Source organism: Bicyclus anynana, chromosome 12 (assembly GCF_947172395.1).
Source record: "Bicyclus anynana chromosome 12, ilBicAnyn1.1, whole genome shotgun sequence".
Lineage (NCBI taxonomy): Eukaryota > Metazoa > Arthropoda > Insecta > Lepidoptera > Nymphalidae > Bicyclus > Bicyclus anynana.
In genome coordinates this window covers 17,210,875-17,227,850 of record NC_069094.1, presented here as the reverse complement: position 1 = coordinate 17,227,850, position 16,976 = coordinate 17,210,875, and the positions used below count along the sequence as shown (strand labels likewise).

Below are 16,976 nucleotides of genomic sequence, written 5' to 3'. Positions count from 1 at the left end.
CTAGCTAATAGATAAAAATAAATTGTTTAAACTAAGCCGACTCCATTCCATACATTAGGTAGATATTTAATTATTTATATTGGTAATATAAAAAATATAACGTTCTAAAGGCCGCACGTACTGGCATGATATATTGGCAGTAGGTGTAACTTCACTGCTCTATAAAGATAAGGTCACGAAGTTAATAGCCTTGCTCTAATGGTCGTCTTAATATAAGTATTTAATTAAACTTGTTGCTATTCGGAGCCGTCAATCAAAAGGTCGTTGTCTTGTCACGTATTCATCATAATTATTGCAAGCTCAGAAGTAGCAGAGTATTTTGTGGCACAGCTCGTCCGGGGAAGCACTACCGCCAAGCAGCATTGTAATGTTCAGTTCTGAGTCTGAAGGAATGGTTGCTGATTCAGTTATAAGCACACACGGCTAAAAGCCCACGCCTCAGATTGATAAATTTAGTTCGGGGAAGCACTGCTACCAAGCTTACTTATGCTGCCAAGCAGCATTGCTGTGTTCAAGTACAAGAGCATGGTAGCCGCTGTCATTACAACAATATGATCTGGCCTGCCTCTATACTTACTCGTAGCGTCGGGTGGAGCGACTGTTCGGTAGATCAATTATAAAAAAACTTTAATTTAATTTGCCCTGTTAGCATTTTATTATGTGGATCAAGTTTCGGTGGCTTCAAGTTTGAAGTTCAAAAAATTCAAGTTGACGTAAACTTGAATTTTCTATACCTACTAATACTCGTAACAGTCTTCATAATGTTTTTTTTTACTTACTTTTTTAGAGGTACTTTCTTACATAATATACAATAGAGTTGATCTGATGATAGTCTCCCTAGACTTTATCATCAGATCAACAAGTAGTAGATGAAGTGATTATAGGGAAATGAAATGATACACAAAAGTTCACTGTTTATCACTTTTTTATAATTTATTTTCACAACATTTTTATTTAGTTTTCTGTAAAATTTACAATAGCTTAAAACTCTTCACAAATATAATAGTAATAATAATATTATAGTAATCAACTGCGTTGCCGAAGTTAGTCGTTACATAGAACAGGCAACTTTGAAGAGACAGAAAAAATAACTATAAATGTAAATAGTACAAGTTGGAAGCGATAAACGTCTACTGGTGGACAAATTGTTAGTTATGAGAGATTGACACTGATGTCAAGACTACATTGCCTGGTGAAAAGAATGACAAAAACATACCTACTTAGTCTCAACTCTCAAGAATCATGAATAAATAATTATACATAAATATATCACAACTGAGTTACAACATAGCTAGTACTGAAGCCATACAACAGTTACTTATGTGGATGATTATACCAGGTCTAGCATTTTAAATCTTATCTTCGGTTCTTTGCTATGTGATAGATTTATTAGCGAATATATTTTATGTATTGCACGCACGCCTCGCTTATCTTTTGTCATTTCGTTCAACAGGTGTTATAGTTTCATCAACGTAGGTGTCACATGTTTGATGATGAATTATTTTGTCTTTAAATGTTTATCGATTCCCCCGTGTATCCTGTAAATATATTTGATAAAAACTATTTAATAAGCTTATGTATACAACTTAAGGCATTATGTACTAGCGTCCCCTTAACTAGAGAGTCGATTTGTCGCGAAATCGCATTTAACATATGAGCGAGGCTCGCGACATACGTTGTTTTTGGTACTTTTGTATGGACAGCAACAAAAACTATACAGGTAGCAAGAAACACAAATTCTTAGTGATATGACATTAGTCGCCGAAAGCAAACATTACAAATATTTTGACAAAGAAGTTAACTTTGTTGATTTTAAATCTAAGTGTCGTATAACAGAAAAAGCTAATAGCTACATATTTTTTAATTATTGTAGCACAGATATTTTTGTTCCTGACCATACAATATTTATAATAGGCCCAATATCAAGTAGTGAAAAGTCAAATGAATTTAATTGCACAATACACTTGCAATAATGACGATTGTGACAGTGGATGCCAATAGTTGGAAATGAAACAATTTGTATTGCCTTTACTCAATTCCACTACAATCGAATGGCTATCACAATCGTCTGCAATTTGGAAAGTGATTGCACGGACTATGTTTGAAGTTGGCATAAATGATATACATGCGAATAAAGTTAACGATTTCCTAGTGTATCGCAAGAATATATTATTATGAGACTATGAAGCAATTAATAACTTCGATGTAGCTACGCGCCAACAATATAATAGTCTAAAATTTAAATCATACGCTTTCATTTTTTATTAAACAGAATATGTATTGTCGTGAAATACGTGAGCACACTTATTTTTTTCAATACTATTCTACTGCAGTTTAAACATTAAAACGATAGGTGTCAACACATGACTGCGAGTACAATCTTTGACAACGTCGACATGCACATGACTCACAACATTACTCTGTGCATCTATTTTAACTTTCAAATGCTATTATTTTAAACGTTAAAGTGTCCATGTAATCGTCTATCAATTACGGATTACTATGCGCTTACAACTTTAAACTGTATACCATTTGTATACCAAATAACCTATGCAGAAATAACATAAAATAACATCAATATTAAAGCAAGTTAAATTAATAATCAAAATTTTTAAAGATATTAGGCCTAATATAAATGATATACGTACCAACAGTTACAGTGATTACAACAACAAGTTCGATATTCATACAGTCGATGTGAACAAAGCGACCGAAACAAAAGCAATTAAACACAGTTTGTTCTTCCACCGCACAACAAAACCAATAAATAAAATCGTGCCGGTGCGGAGTGCGCTGTGTTTGCATTAACGTCATTTGTTACGTGTGCTTGACGCAAGCTATCTAATTGGAAAACAATGCCAAAAAGTAAATGGGATCTGTTTACATATTGAATTAGGCTTAACTCACACAGGCGTCCTGTAACGATATGAGTTGTGAATTATACACGCCATGTATCGTGCTTTGTGTTGAACTCCTTACATTAGTTATTATGTGTTCAATACAAGCAGCGGTATTTGATATAGTTGAGTTGGATGGTATGTTAAATGGAAATTTTAGGTTCATACACTTATTAGCACAATCCACTGGGCTTGAATTTAAAAATCTTGGTCTTCTGACCAGGAAAACACAATTCACGGAAAGCATTTTATAGATTACCGATCATTTATAAAACATGCTAAAAATATTGCCGCTACAATTCCGCCCCTAGTGGGGAAGTGTTAATGACAGAATTGTATTAGTATCGGTATACATATTTATTAAAACTATTTTTAAAAGTGGGGTTCCTCAGGGTAGATCGTTCAGTACCTTGTTATTTATTAAGTGTATTAGTGAGTATGTTCTAAGTGTAAAGTTTGTGTGCATCAAATTGCATTTCGACAATTTTGTTGTATAAAGTCGTAACTACGACCGAAATGTAAAGTACAGACAGCGAGAGAGGTAAGCCTTATTCATAGATAAACTTATCTGCCGACAGTTGTTTTCGGGTGTAACACAGAATTTAAAACCGCCTGCATACATTTAAAATTTTGATCAGTATTTGGCCAAGAACAGCTGCGAGCGGTGACTTGTAAAAAAGATAACGATTGAAATACTTTGCAACAAATACTTGCATTAATATCAAACTGTTGGTTTTAATCACAACATTTTTAGAAACAACGGTTCAAACAAAATCAGGCGCTTGCGTTAGGTACTTTTTTGTCGTAAAATATTTTTTATTTATCTAAATTTTATTTGGCGTGTTCACAACACTTTTTACATGCTTTATAAAACATGCATCTATAGCAATAATAAAATATATTTTATTTTCGATTACATAACGAATTAAGGCCTTATGCATTTTTAAAAGTTTATCAATTAGTTACTGAGGCTGAGTACACAAGCGCCAACAGACAACAGATACATAATATTATAGAGATAATTAAAAATACGATTAATGTTAGGCTAGCTGAAAACTAATGGTAACTACAGAAAAATTAAAACCCTAACCTATATTGCAATGTCTCTCGGTAAAAAAAAAACACATAATTATGCACATAAACACATACAGTGTATACTTTAGACCGTCATTGGAAGCTACAAGTCACAAAAACTGGTACTAGGAAGAGCTCGGTAGACGGTAATCACACAAGCACTTACGAGCCGAGCGGTTGTGTTCACGATCGGCGCTACTAAATTAGATAATAATATATTGAAGTGGATTACTCCATATACAATCGGTACTCCTAATTAATTTTACAATAATTAATTTACATTTATAAAATAAGATCTTTTTTTTAATTTATAAGTATAAAAAAATAACAGCTCCTCAGTTGTTCTGTCAACGGTATGTAACTCTGACTCAAACTATATAAAAGTTTTCACTACAACTATTATCGAGGTAATCATAATTTACAATTTCGTTTCGATTGTATGATTTGAAACATTGGTATAAGCTGTTTGCACACTACCGCATGCACCGACTTATTCGATGGCGTCAGGAAAATGTAAATAACGTCATCGGTACACGGCTCCACTCAAATTCTCAAAATTAAATTAATTTATTATTTTTTCTAATTTATGAAATCAAATTAAATTATTTGATTTAACTGTATTTACACCAGTTTATTTGTCTGGTTGTTTTTAGTGTGTCGATGACGTCATTCGCATTTTCATTTTCAAATTAAACCGCAGTACCGAGACTTTAGTTACACTCTCCTCGTACGATAGTGTTATCAATGTAAGCAGAGTATGATAGCAAAAATATACATTCACTTCATATTGGAAGCATTATATTGGAGGTAGTCGAAGAGCTAGCGACGATAACTGATCTACTATTCATAATCACAGATTACTTTTGTTGGCTTAATTTCACAAGCAGTACAATATGGTGTTACTAACCTTTAATTATTAAAAAAGAGCTATATAAATAGTTTTAGGGTAAGTAAGTATTCGTTATGATTTTAATATAATATGATGTTGCTATCAATCTTCTAAAACAGTGTACAAATAGTTCACTCACCCTTGGACTGTGCAATAAATTGTGAAGCTCAGAGAAATGTTCTAACAATAATTATATAGAGCCGTATAATTTCACACATTTCTTGTAAAATTAAGCCTATAAATACACATAGACAATAATAAAACGATTTTTTTCATTTTGACCAAAAGATCACACAATTTAGGCTCCTGTCTCGATGCAATATTTTATAGTAGGTTAAGGGCAAAGTCACACTATCGATGATCACCAAAATATAGTTTATCATAATTATACGAATGTATTTGATGTGACCTTACCCTATTACTTATTTCACTCAAAAATGGAATATGTATAAAGTATCTACTAACTTCATATTGTAGTTGTATTCATAATTATGTACGTTATTTATTTTCTAAGTACTGCGTAACGGAAGTAGACGGAAGGAAAAGTTTTTGTCTTTCGGTGATGTTTTTACGATGGCTTCACTGAACCTACATAAAAACTCTAGTAAAAAGTCTTCGGCAAACAAATTAAAACTTTGTAATATTTTTAAGCTAAACTCAACTCCAGTTCAAAAATTAATAAATAGAAACTTTATTTATTTTGTATTTTAAAATAGTTCATTTTGGAAATACGAGTATAAATATCTAATAGTCGTTTGTACATTAATGTAGAGCGGACGAGTAGAGACGAGGCGATAGAGGAGAGTATTTCATTAATGACAATAGCGTAACAATCCTTTGTTGGAGACCAGATTCAAAAGCTATCACAGTTTAAAAAAGCAACGTACAAAAAATATATATTGCAGAATGGTTATATGGCTTTAGTAATGCACATTATATTGGTTTAGATACAAAATAGACAGTTTAAGTGCTATTATTATATCTATTTGAAATAATTAAAGTTAGATGTTTTTTGTTTCATTAAATAATCTATAAAAACGAAAAACCATCAAACGGTTTCTGTTTATTAACGTTGCAACCAAAATATCTGAAGGCTAATAAAAATGAGATCTTTCAATTTAGGTTCAACGAGTGAGCAAATCTGAAAATTCGTTCAATAAAATCGTTAATTGTTCCGAATAACTATGAGTTCTGTACACGTTTACTCACTGGCGCACGCGTCATACGTTTGTATGACTTTACAGTTCCTACTGCAAGCTCCTGCACTATATGTCATACAATCATATTTCGCAGACGTCAATAATAAACAAGTGAAAAAACACTAAAAGAGATTAGAGTTTTAACCATTGTTCACTGTTTCTGCTTCTCGAGCAGCGAGTAACCGCTAACAATACACTTAGTTGACTTAAAGAGTAGATGCTACCACAAACGATCTACAAGCTGGATTGTACTTGATTACTCCTGATAAAGACAGCTTAACAAGAAAAGAACTATACTTCACAACATGCTATGCTTGTTTATAATATTAACATTAATACGCACGGGCGAATATAAAGGGTCAGTTTTTAAACAAAGAAATCCATTGCAAGCCAAACGTTGTTTTAGAAAATTGTACACATGAAAAATTATTAGTAAAATTTCCCGGCATTCAGGTATATATTAATATTGATTTTTATGCAAAAGAAACGCCAGGTAATTATTTTTTTTCGATAGACTCAAAAATCTTATTTATTTTAGATTTAAGGTAGCTGTTTAGAGAACTTTGTTTAAAAGACACACCCTATATAACACATGCATGTGCTGGCCGGACACTTTCATTCATAAATCTATATAATAGTTAAAATACAACAATGTGATATATTATCTCTATTGAATGTAACTATGTTATACTGTTATGTAATATGTATATAAACGTCGACAACATTGAATTACCACTACAATAATAAAATCACATTTTTTATACAATATACTGTCGTATTTAAGAATTAAAAAAACGCTTCTAAGTACTCAGTTACTAAGACTCCGCTAACTTGTAAATGTTCTTAAAATATTAGTTAGGGTCTATGCACACATATCAAGGTCAGGGCTTTCGTCGCAATCTGGCAGGGCTGAGAGATTAAATATGTTTACATTTGCATACCACTATATACAAGTACATGTACATGTACATTGTACAAGTTATGTTGAGACTCTTAGATATAACCACTACAAAAGTGTTTGAGTTATTAGTGTTTCTATTTATTAATTACCTAACGTTATCTAAAATGTTTTCAAGTTTGAAAGTTGATGATGTGATAATTAATTAAAAAAAAATACATAAGTAAAACTGTTGGACTTGCGCCTTTCAGGACATGTTCAGGACATCGTAAGCACCCTAATATTGTGAATTGTTTTTCATGTAGTTCACATGCAAAGTCTCTCCAACCCTGACGGATTACTGGACTGACCCTGTCATGTTTAGTTAGACCTTTATATATGGTGTTATTTTAGCACTAAGATTGCTCTTTAATATTGTACACATCTCCGTTACATGTTTTTTTTTTATATTTTTATAGTTTATTTAAAATAATCTTACTTTGTTACTTTCGTCAAGCCGTACACAATACTAGAGCAATCATGAATGAGAGTGACGTGACATCCACAAAAGTCACAAAATATGACGTCATAAAGTGTCACCGAGAAACGGCGTGACAAAGTGAAGTTTGTGAATGGCTGTCAGCGTAGATACGAATTCCAGATTTAATAAATACATGTAGTAAAATAGTTATCTCATCACCCCCTTTGAGGTTTGGAACCATACCGTCTGACCTTACCCAGAGCAGCTCTGAGCGCTCGATCTAGTTTATTCGTTCATAGTCCGAGATCCAGCGGCAGGAATCTCACACCCATCCATAAATTCATTAACGTATAATATGCAATAACAGTAGATCTAAATATTTAATTATATGCATCGTATTTATTGATGCCTTCAGTGATATTTTTGATTTCAAGTATTGGGCCGTCGAACTAAACGTTCTTTATACAAATAATTAATAAATAAATATTAAAATTTTAATAAAAGGATATACCTAAATGGGTATTTAATTTCATCTCCCGCATTTCGGCCTATTTCGATCACGTAGTATTTGTTTAAAAAAATATAGTACAGACTTTTTTAACTTTTGAAGGCCATCGCCTGGTCCGGATTGGTTATTTCTCATTTGTTATATATGACATTTTAGAGTTTTGTATAGGGCTACTTTTAAAACACTGAAAGTAGCCGCGACCGTCGCAGTCTTCTTATTTTGCGTTGTATCTGCGACAAAAGACAGTACGTACACAGGTATCATTTCAGGGAACGAATTATGAATTCACGTCCACAGATCTATCGCACGATGTCATATTTCCACGTTGCGTATTATGATCGAGACCTCTTTTCAAGTCGCAGCGAGTTTAGTTTATATGCGCTGTTACAACCAGACTGCAGCCCCGTGAGACAGACGTCGTCAGCCGTACGAGTAATGCTCACTCGACTGCGGTCCGGACTAGAGAGACATGCCACTACATTAACCGGAACAATCATTAATCTCTACATACGAAGCTTAAAAATAACTAACTAGTCTTTTTAAAGGCAGACCATCGACTCGGGCGTACCTGCTAGCGTCGTGTGCCGTCGCGTGATACAAATAATTTTCGTACTGCTAACATATTGTCGCGACAACACGAGAGGAGTACGACTAGAAATTACCTCACGCCTCCGCGCCGGCCGCCGGCACCCGCGCGACGCGCCCGCCGCGCTGCGACGAGACTGTCGCGGTCTGCCGCTATTGGTCCGCGTAGTGCCAAAGATTCAGACAACGGTGCTGACTCTATTGTAAGCAAATCATTAAAACAATCGGTTTAGTAATCAATGCCATCAAACTGATACGACAGTATGAGCTCATGATTTGTGTACATCGGAATGTAAGGTCCGGCACGGCGGGGCGTTCTCCGGGCGCTGCGGCTCCGGCGCGACGAGAGCGGCCGACGAATTGACGAGAATTGATCAAGGTAGAGTGAGCAACATCCAATTGACGCCGAGCCTCCCGGGCGATCCTCACAGTATATACAGCACGCGTGTACATGGCGTGGAACATCATATACATATATATTATATACATTTGGCACTAGATTCATCGCGGTCGGAGCGCGGGGTGTCACGCCGGGCACAGCGCGGGCCGGCAGCAGTCGCAGCTGGCGGCGCACGCGGCGCACGCGGCACAGGCGGCGCAGGCGGCGCACGCGGCGCACGCGCACACGCACACGTAGTAGCCGGGCAGCGGCAGGCCGGGCACGGGCAGCAGCAGCGGCGCGCGCGCGCACAGCTCGCGGCACGCCAGCGCCTCGATGAGCGCCAGCGTCTGCCGCCGCTCGTGCCCCATGAGGCACACCGTGGACTCGCGCACCACGCCGTGCAGCAGCGTGAGGTACCTGCGGGCGAGGACGCAGGCTGTCAGTGACACGACCAATGCTCCGCGTGTGTACGCGCTGGCTGGTGAATGGGTCTGTGAACGGTGAATCTGTTTCTACACGAGAGGTAGCTACTAACCGCAATTTTTTCATTTTTCTCTTTCATGTAAAATTTTCTTTTTAATAGAAGTTGTAATTCAATCATTTGGTCTAAAGCACAGGTATATAGACATTGTCAAGTCAACTTTTGTTTAAAAGGGTATACTTCTGAGATGGTCCCATAGTCATCATGGATCTGATGATGGGGTCCTAGAGAAATCGAGCGAAACTTTCAAAAGTCGTAAGGGCAACTTAAGCGTTGTATACTTTTTCCATTAACCACTTTAATGCACTACGACCTAATGAAGGTCTGGAGTCGATCAGACGACGGAATCGAAACACAGGCTCTCTTTAACAGTTTACAACAGTTACCCTGTGTTTGGACTTGATTTATTTGTGTTAGAGGTCTGATGATGAGGATGAAGGACAGTAAATGAAACTCCTCAACGGTTTACAGTAGCTACCTTGAGATTCGACTTGATTAATTTGTATTTATGAAAACTTTCCACCGAGATGGGCAATGACTGTCATTAGGGGTCTGACGATGAAGACGAATGACAGGTAATTCAACTCCTGAGCGATTTATAGTAGTTATCAAGTGTATTGATGATCCTATTCTTTCCACCTACAAGGGTTATGACTATCACAGGTCTGATGATGAAGACGAAGGACAGATGATGGAACTCCTCAACTTTTTACATTAGCTACATTCTGATTGGGCTTGATTAATTTGTATTGATCAGAACTTTCCACCTAGATGGGTTATGGCCATCATTAGGGGTCTGATGATCAAGGCAAGGGACAGTTAATGGAACTCCTTAACGGTTTACAGTAGCTACCTAGTGGCTAGGCTTGAATTTATTTGTATCAATGAGTACATTCCACCTAGATGTGTGACTATTATTAGATGTCTGGTGATGAAGATGAAGGACAGTTAAGGGAACTCCTCAACGGTTTACAGTACCCACCTTCTGTTAGGCTTATTTTATATGGTTCAATATGCCAAAATGTGTAGTTTGATAAAAATAATACCTAATTGAGATTAAAGTTGTACATGAACAACAACTACCTACTTGTACTAGTCATGCTGGTGCATCAATCTAAGACGGAATTCAAGTTGCGTACACAAGTGAGATCTAGTAATGATTCTTCGTCGTGTGGCCTACTTATTAATTTACGTTTTTGATGTCGGTGATTTTTTATCATTAAATTTTCTAATGTTGTATGTGTATTTGAAATTGTACGTAGCGTGTGTAAGTAATAAGAGGTCAGAGAATACTAATTATTAATAGATAGATAAAATTAATTATGGGAGAACAAAGGTTGAAAGTAGATAACATTAGAGATTATGTCGTTTGATGAATGAACACTCGTATGTGATAACTATTGCATTTATCTGAACTCGTACTGTCATCGCACTCCTAGCCTAGGCCTTGCTCGCATGTCGCAAGTGGTGAATCTGCGAGTTTAACTTCGCTGTCACTTCTAGATTATATTGTGATGGTTAGCGGTGAGTCAAAGGATACTCAGAGATTGTATCCAGAAATGATTAATGTTAATTAGGAGTTGGAAAATTAGTTTACCTGTGCTTTAGCGTCTCCTCCTCCCGGCCCACGAAGTGATTCCGCAAGTACGCCTCGAGCTTGATGCGCTGCTGGCCCAGCTCCGGGAAGTCTATGAAGAACCTGGAGCACATGTAGCGCTCGAGGATCTTGATCTTGTCGGGGCGCGCGGCGCGGTAGCCCTTGGCCAGCAGCGCGCAGTACTTGAGCAGGCCGCCGCCGCGGATCTCCTCCGGCTGGCGCGTGGCGATCAGCTTCTCGGCGAGGTGCAGCAGCGCCTCGCCGAAGTCGCCGAACACCGACTCGCCCACCACGGTCGGGTAGAAGTTCTCGCCGATCGGCAGCTGCGCGCACTCGTGGAACGCCAGCAGCGAGTCCAGCGCGATCTGGAACGAGTCCACGGAGAACTCGAACTGGCGGCGCATCGTGTCCACGAACTTGAGCTCCACGGACTTGTGGCCCCGGGAGTTGCCGAGCGAGATCAGCGACCAGCGGTCGCCGTCCGAGTTGACGCGCACCATCTTGGACACGTACGCCTCCTTGAGCCCCGCGGGCGGCACGCGGCGGCGCGGCGCGGCGGCCGGCATGAGCGCGGCCAGGTGCGCCAGCACGGCGGCCTTGACGCGGTCGCAGTGGCGGGCCGTGGGCAGCTCCGCGGTGAAGATGAGGTCGATGTCGGAGTAGGGCTGCGGCTGCGCGCTCAGCACGTGGCTGGCGGCGCCGCCGTTGAGGCGCACGTCGCGCACGGCCACGCCCGCGCCGCCGTCGGCCGGCGCGGCCGCCAGCCGCGCGCGCACGCCGGCCACCAGCTCGCGCAGCCGCACGCGCAGCGTGGGGAAGTTGCCGCGCCCGTGGATGGCCACCACCTCGTCCATGACGTCGTTGAGGCGCCGCACCTGCTCGTAGCTCAGCACGGCGTGGTGCTCGCCGCCGCCGCAGCTGTCCGCCGACGAGTAGCTCGACTCGCTCTGGAACAATTCAAACTACATTCAATCTTCATCCACGATTTATATCGGAGGGAAAACATAAAATTGGATTTGAAAAACATCTATCCAGTCTACGAGAAGCCTTGCAGAGCGAGGCGTTAGAGCCTAGACGATTGCCCTACTCACCAACATCGGTTCACCACCGAGTATATAGTACTATAATATATAGCTCTGCATGAAAGAGCGCAGACAAGGTCTAGGGTATACCTGTTTACTTCAGCTTTATCATGTGCTATTTAAGGCTAATCTAGAGGTCAACTAAAGGTCAATGTATAGATAGGTTTACTAGCGCAGTTCACTATATTGGGTGTTTTTTATTTAACATGAGATATGTCATTTGCTTGGATCGTGTTCGCAAGCTATAAAATAATAAAAGGTTAATTTAGTAAAAAAAGAAAATAAAAACGTGATATTTATATTCTAAAAACGTGATACACAGATAAGGATTTGTTTAATATCCTTGTCATACAAACATGTTACTATCTTATCACAAACATTTTAATACAAGTTTTTTGTTTTGAGTTGAACGCATAAACATTATCACTAACCGCCCACCAACCTGCATTGAAGCGGCGTGGTGAACCTCCATATCACCACTTCTATAAGGAGGCCTGTTCATGTGGTGGGCCGTCAAAGTCGGCTGGATTCGAACCCTGGACCTCGTGATCCAAACCACAATTGGACCAACGAGACAGCTAAGTTTTAACTCAAAAACTACTCGAGCCATTTTAAAAACTCTTTCACCATTACAAAGCTACATCTTCACCAAGTAACATAGGCTACATTTAATGCCCGCATTAACACGTAAGCGACAAGTGCGAGAGCGAAACCGCGGTGGGTCCGCCATAATTTATATGGTTAGAATAAGAATGGAAATATTAGATGTTATACGAGCAGTTGTAGGAAAACTGCACCAAATCTGGAATAACTGGTCCCAGCCCATGAGGCTTGACACATGACGCATGACGCATGACGCACGTGTCAGCATGACGGACATGTTGTAGCGTTACATTGTAGCGGAGCATGTTCTAAACGATATGTAAAGTAAAAAAGTCGATTACCATTTATTTATACTTGTATATTAATACACAATTACAATACATATTTACATAAAATATTCTTGTATCCGTGACTTTATGTGAATAATTTTTCTACCATTTTATATTATTAAAAAAAAACAATACCATACTTAATAAAATAATAAAACCGCAAGACAATCGTTTATAAATAGCATTGAATAGAATTTGCAGGTCAGCATCAAATTCCAGTTTTGTTTTTGTTTTGTGTAAAATTTTCAATAGTCACAAAAGTGAAATACTATATTTTATAGTCTGGTAGCTTTATTAGTTTCATCCTATTAGAGCATATTTAAGACTATTTCACTACTTACAAAGAAAACTTTTAAAATCAAACTGATGTTGATGTTGGTGGGATGTTCCCATGATTAGCGTTTTTAAACAAACTCTTTCGCTTTATAAAAATAGTATAAACACTTGTTGTTACAGGATTATATATAGATTTTTTGGTATGGTCGGTAAATACATTTTTAAATTGTTTGAATGCTCAGTTGTCTAAACTCAAGCGTAACAATACATAGTTATTGTAAACGTAGGGACCAGGAATGCAAAGCCGGCACCTTACACATTCCACACCAGCTCTAACAGGATATAAACTTTATAATGCACTTGCACATAAGGATACTATTTATATTTAATTATTTTACATTTACTGCACCTGAGATCCGGTTGTTTTCAAAAGCTTTTTATGTGATAGAAATACAAAATGCATTTACGACTCAAAATATATGTTCCTGTTCTTAATGAATACAATTTTCAATTTAATTTAATTTAATTTTGATTGTTTTTGATGACAAAATTAGAATGTACTACTGATGTCAGCAACTTCGTTCGCGTGAATTTCAGTTTTTAACAAATCTCGCGCGAACCTTTATTTTTAACATCGGCGTTAATCCAGGATTTAATCCATACAAACTTTCGCGTTTATAATAAAAATAGAATTTATTCAGTCGATTTGGTGTTCCTGCAAGATAAAACGAGTTAGTTTTGTCTGCAAATTTAATCGAGAGCAGCGGTGTAAGACTTGCAACAAGCTAATACTGGACGGGCTGAGCACTGAGCAGTATAGATGGCGCACTGCGTCCGTGACTTTAATGAATGTTTGTAAGTCATTGAGGCGCGGGTGCTTGAAATAAATGATCATTATTATTGAAGTCAAGGTCGGCACTTCGGCAGATAAGGTTGAGGTGGGATTAAGCGAGCTTTTATTTTAAGTTTGCAAATTTACTTATCACATTTACTTTTTGATAATATATAAAAATAAAATTAAATGTTAGATGAATATTAGTTCTTAATTATGAAAAGAATTTCGTAATTTTTTACGTTTTGTGGAACTGAGAATTTTCTCAATTCTCTACGTGTTGGAAGTCTGCCAATCCTCATTGGGCCAGCGAGATGGACTAAGGCCTAAGCTCTCTCATTATGAGATCGTGCTCAATAGTGAGCCGAATATGGGTTGTTAATGATGAAACACAATTTTACAAAAAAAGAAAAACTCAATTCATTGTATTTTTCTCTCTCACTTATTTATTTACATTTCTTTTATAATTACGAGTATGTCATGTAAACTACATTCTGTAAAGGACATAGTTATTTATAAAACACTATTGTTATAATTGTAATATTTACTTAAACTGTCACGTTACAGTACTACAGTACCTAACAGTTGGTCTCCGCACAGCCCGACGGCTGCTACAGACATTATACACTGAAGGCCTGTGATAGCCACACATCCCTCATTGTATGAAGTCTGGCAGTTTGCCAGCGCATCTCCTACCAGTTATGTACGGTAGTCAATTATGGAGTGTTTTGGTAAATAGCTTCGGTTTCAAAGGACCCAAGTAGGTTCAACCATACAATACATTTTTTAAAATATTTTTTGCGGGATATCATGAAGAATCATAATATTGTCTCTAGTTGGCAGAACCTTGGCTTCTTGACAACCCTTCCCCAGAGACCCTTGAAGTTTGATTTTACGGGGTTATTACGGGGTTTTTCGAAGGGTTGCCGCGATGACAAGTGTCTGAGGAATAGGGTTACTTAAACGATGCCGAAAAATTTAAAAATAGGCTATGTCGGGTCGGCTGAGGGACCTTGCAAACCCTACAAGCCGCAATGCAAACTCCAACATTGGCTACGGAATTGCCTTCGGCTTTTATTATGCTAGGTATGTCTGGCTACTACAAGTCCCTCGTCCGTTATATTATGATGTAATTGCTGTTGGTAGTTAGATTATCCAATAAAAAACAGATTATTATTGCTCGAAACAAGGCCACCAAAGTTGAAAAACAAGCTCAGATTCGGGTGGGCTGTATAAATAGATAAATTCCAAAGTGGTGCATTATGATGTCGACCTTCAGGCTTCACAGTGAGTGACGTTAATCTATCGTCAAGTTTGACACTATTGGCATCTGTAAATTCATTTCTACAAGATTTTGCATCAGTTAATTTGTTGGTAAGTCATATTATCTCGGTATCGGTTACACCAGCTTTTGACATCTGAAAGTGCTGGTGTATCTACTCTGCAGGTATACGTTGTTGTTGTATGTGTTCTGATATATTTTCTTTCATGCTAAAGCACTAAAACCGCGATTATATTATAGGAGTGTATTATATTATATAGAATGAGCGTTAGCTTTAGTGTTTTACGTGTTCAGTCAGGTGAACAATACGATTCTTATCTACCCGAAATTTCGGACATTTCGGTGGAGTACGACCACAATCACTGTGAAACTTGCGTGTAATCTTTAAAATGCAAGGAATATTTTTAGACATTTATTAATAGACATTTTTTCTGAATTATATTCTGCGCAGAATGTGATACCGGTTATAATTTTATTTACATTATTAGCAGATTTCACAGTTCAGTGGTCCAAATATGTTTTAAGCTTCCAATTATTATTATTAAACAAGTGGCCCAGCTACAATCGTTTCGTAAGCCGACAATGTCACGACCAAGACCAAGGTGCGACCTTGTCGATTTTAAAACACGCCACTTTATTTCCTCGCCCGCTGTACGTCGCGCCGGTGCGTAACAGTTCGCACCTGCTTATGTAATACACTTTATGCTAATTGCTCTCATTTCTATTTGCCTTGACGAATATTTATGACTAGTCCACTCGACCAGACTCCGCACGGCTGACCTTACAAGCGTGAGCGGGGTAGGTGTACTGCTTTTTAAACGGCTACAAAACCTTGTTCATCGCCACCTTGTTAGCAAGTGAGAATTAAGATCGCAGACAAAGGATAAGTTGTTGCTAGCGGAGGACCATTGAAATCGGGTGATTTTTATTGAGAAAGTTATAATGAGGACGATAATTTCGTCTAGTGGACCTAATAGCTGTCACTGACTTCGGTATTTTTTCAAATTTTGACAAGTGCAACCAATCATTAAAATCGAGTGATAGTTGAAATTTCATTAAAATAGTTTGAGCAGGCAATAATAGTCGTTGTTGTAGATAGTACACAGCCCCTGCGCTAGTGTCAGTTAAGGCCCCACTCCCATCGAGGACACTCCAATCTTATGGAACTAAATTAATATTCTCACCACCAGATAAGGAGTTTCATCCAAAACAGTAAAAGCATTTACATAAAGCTAAAACTTGCCGTAAGTTATAGTTGAGTTAATCACTGATTAATTAATCCATACACAGCTGTTTAACTGCGTTCGACACACGTTCAAAGATCATGTTTGGTTCAAGGCACGCAGGCATGTGAGCACGGCTTCGATAATGCATTTCTTTCCTTATAGAAGATGGCGAAGGAATCTAATTACTTCATCGTTGTGCAGATTAACGTTGCTTTTGGATTGTTTGAATTTACGAGGAATTAAACTCAACTGACAATAGCAGTGATCAAATTAGTAAAAAAAAAGAATATATTACTTCTATGTAATAATATTTCTTAAACGACATTGAAGTTCCATTTTTAATCAATTTTTTTTATCATAATCAAAGCGTGTCGAA

The 16,976-nt window shown here is 37.9% G+C and overlaps 1 protein-coding gene across 2 annotated transcripts in view; it reads right to left on the bottom strand.

The window, feature by feature from the left end:
* Positions 1–907: 907 nt before the first annotated feature.
* Positions 908–16,976, bottom strand: part of LOC112047706 (terminal nucleotidyltransferase 5C) — a 214,693-nt gene continuing 198,624 nt past the window's right edge. For both annotated transcript variants that reach the window (XM_024084911.2, XM_024084912.2), the window contains 2 exons: positions 10,971–11,917; positions 908–9,309 (listed from right to left, as the gene is read on the bottom strand). In XM_024084911.2, the coding sequence (XP_023940679.2) occupies positions 9,036–9,309; positions 10,971–11,917 (1,221 nt within the window). In that variant the 3' untranslated portion in view covers positions 908–9,035. The remainder of the gene's footprint in view (positions 9,310–10,970; positions 11,918–16,976) is intronic.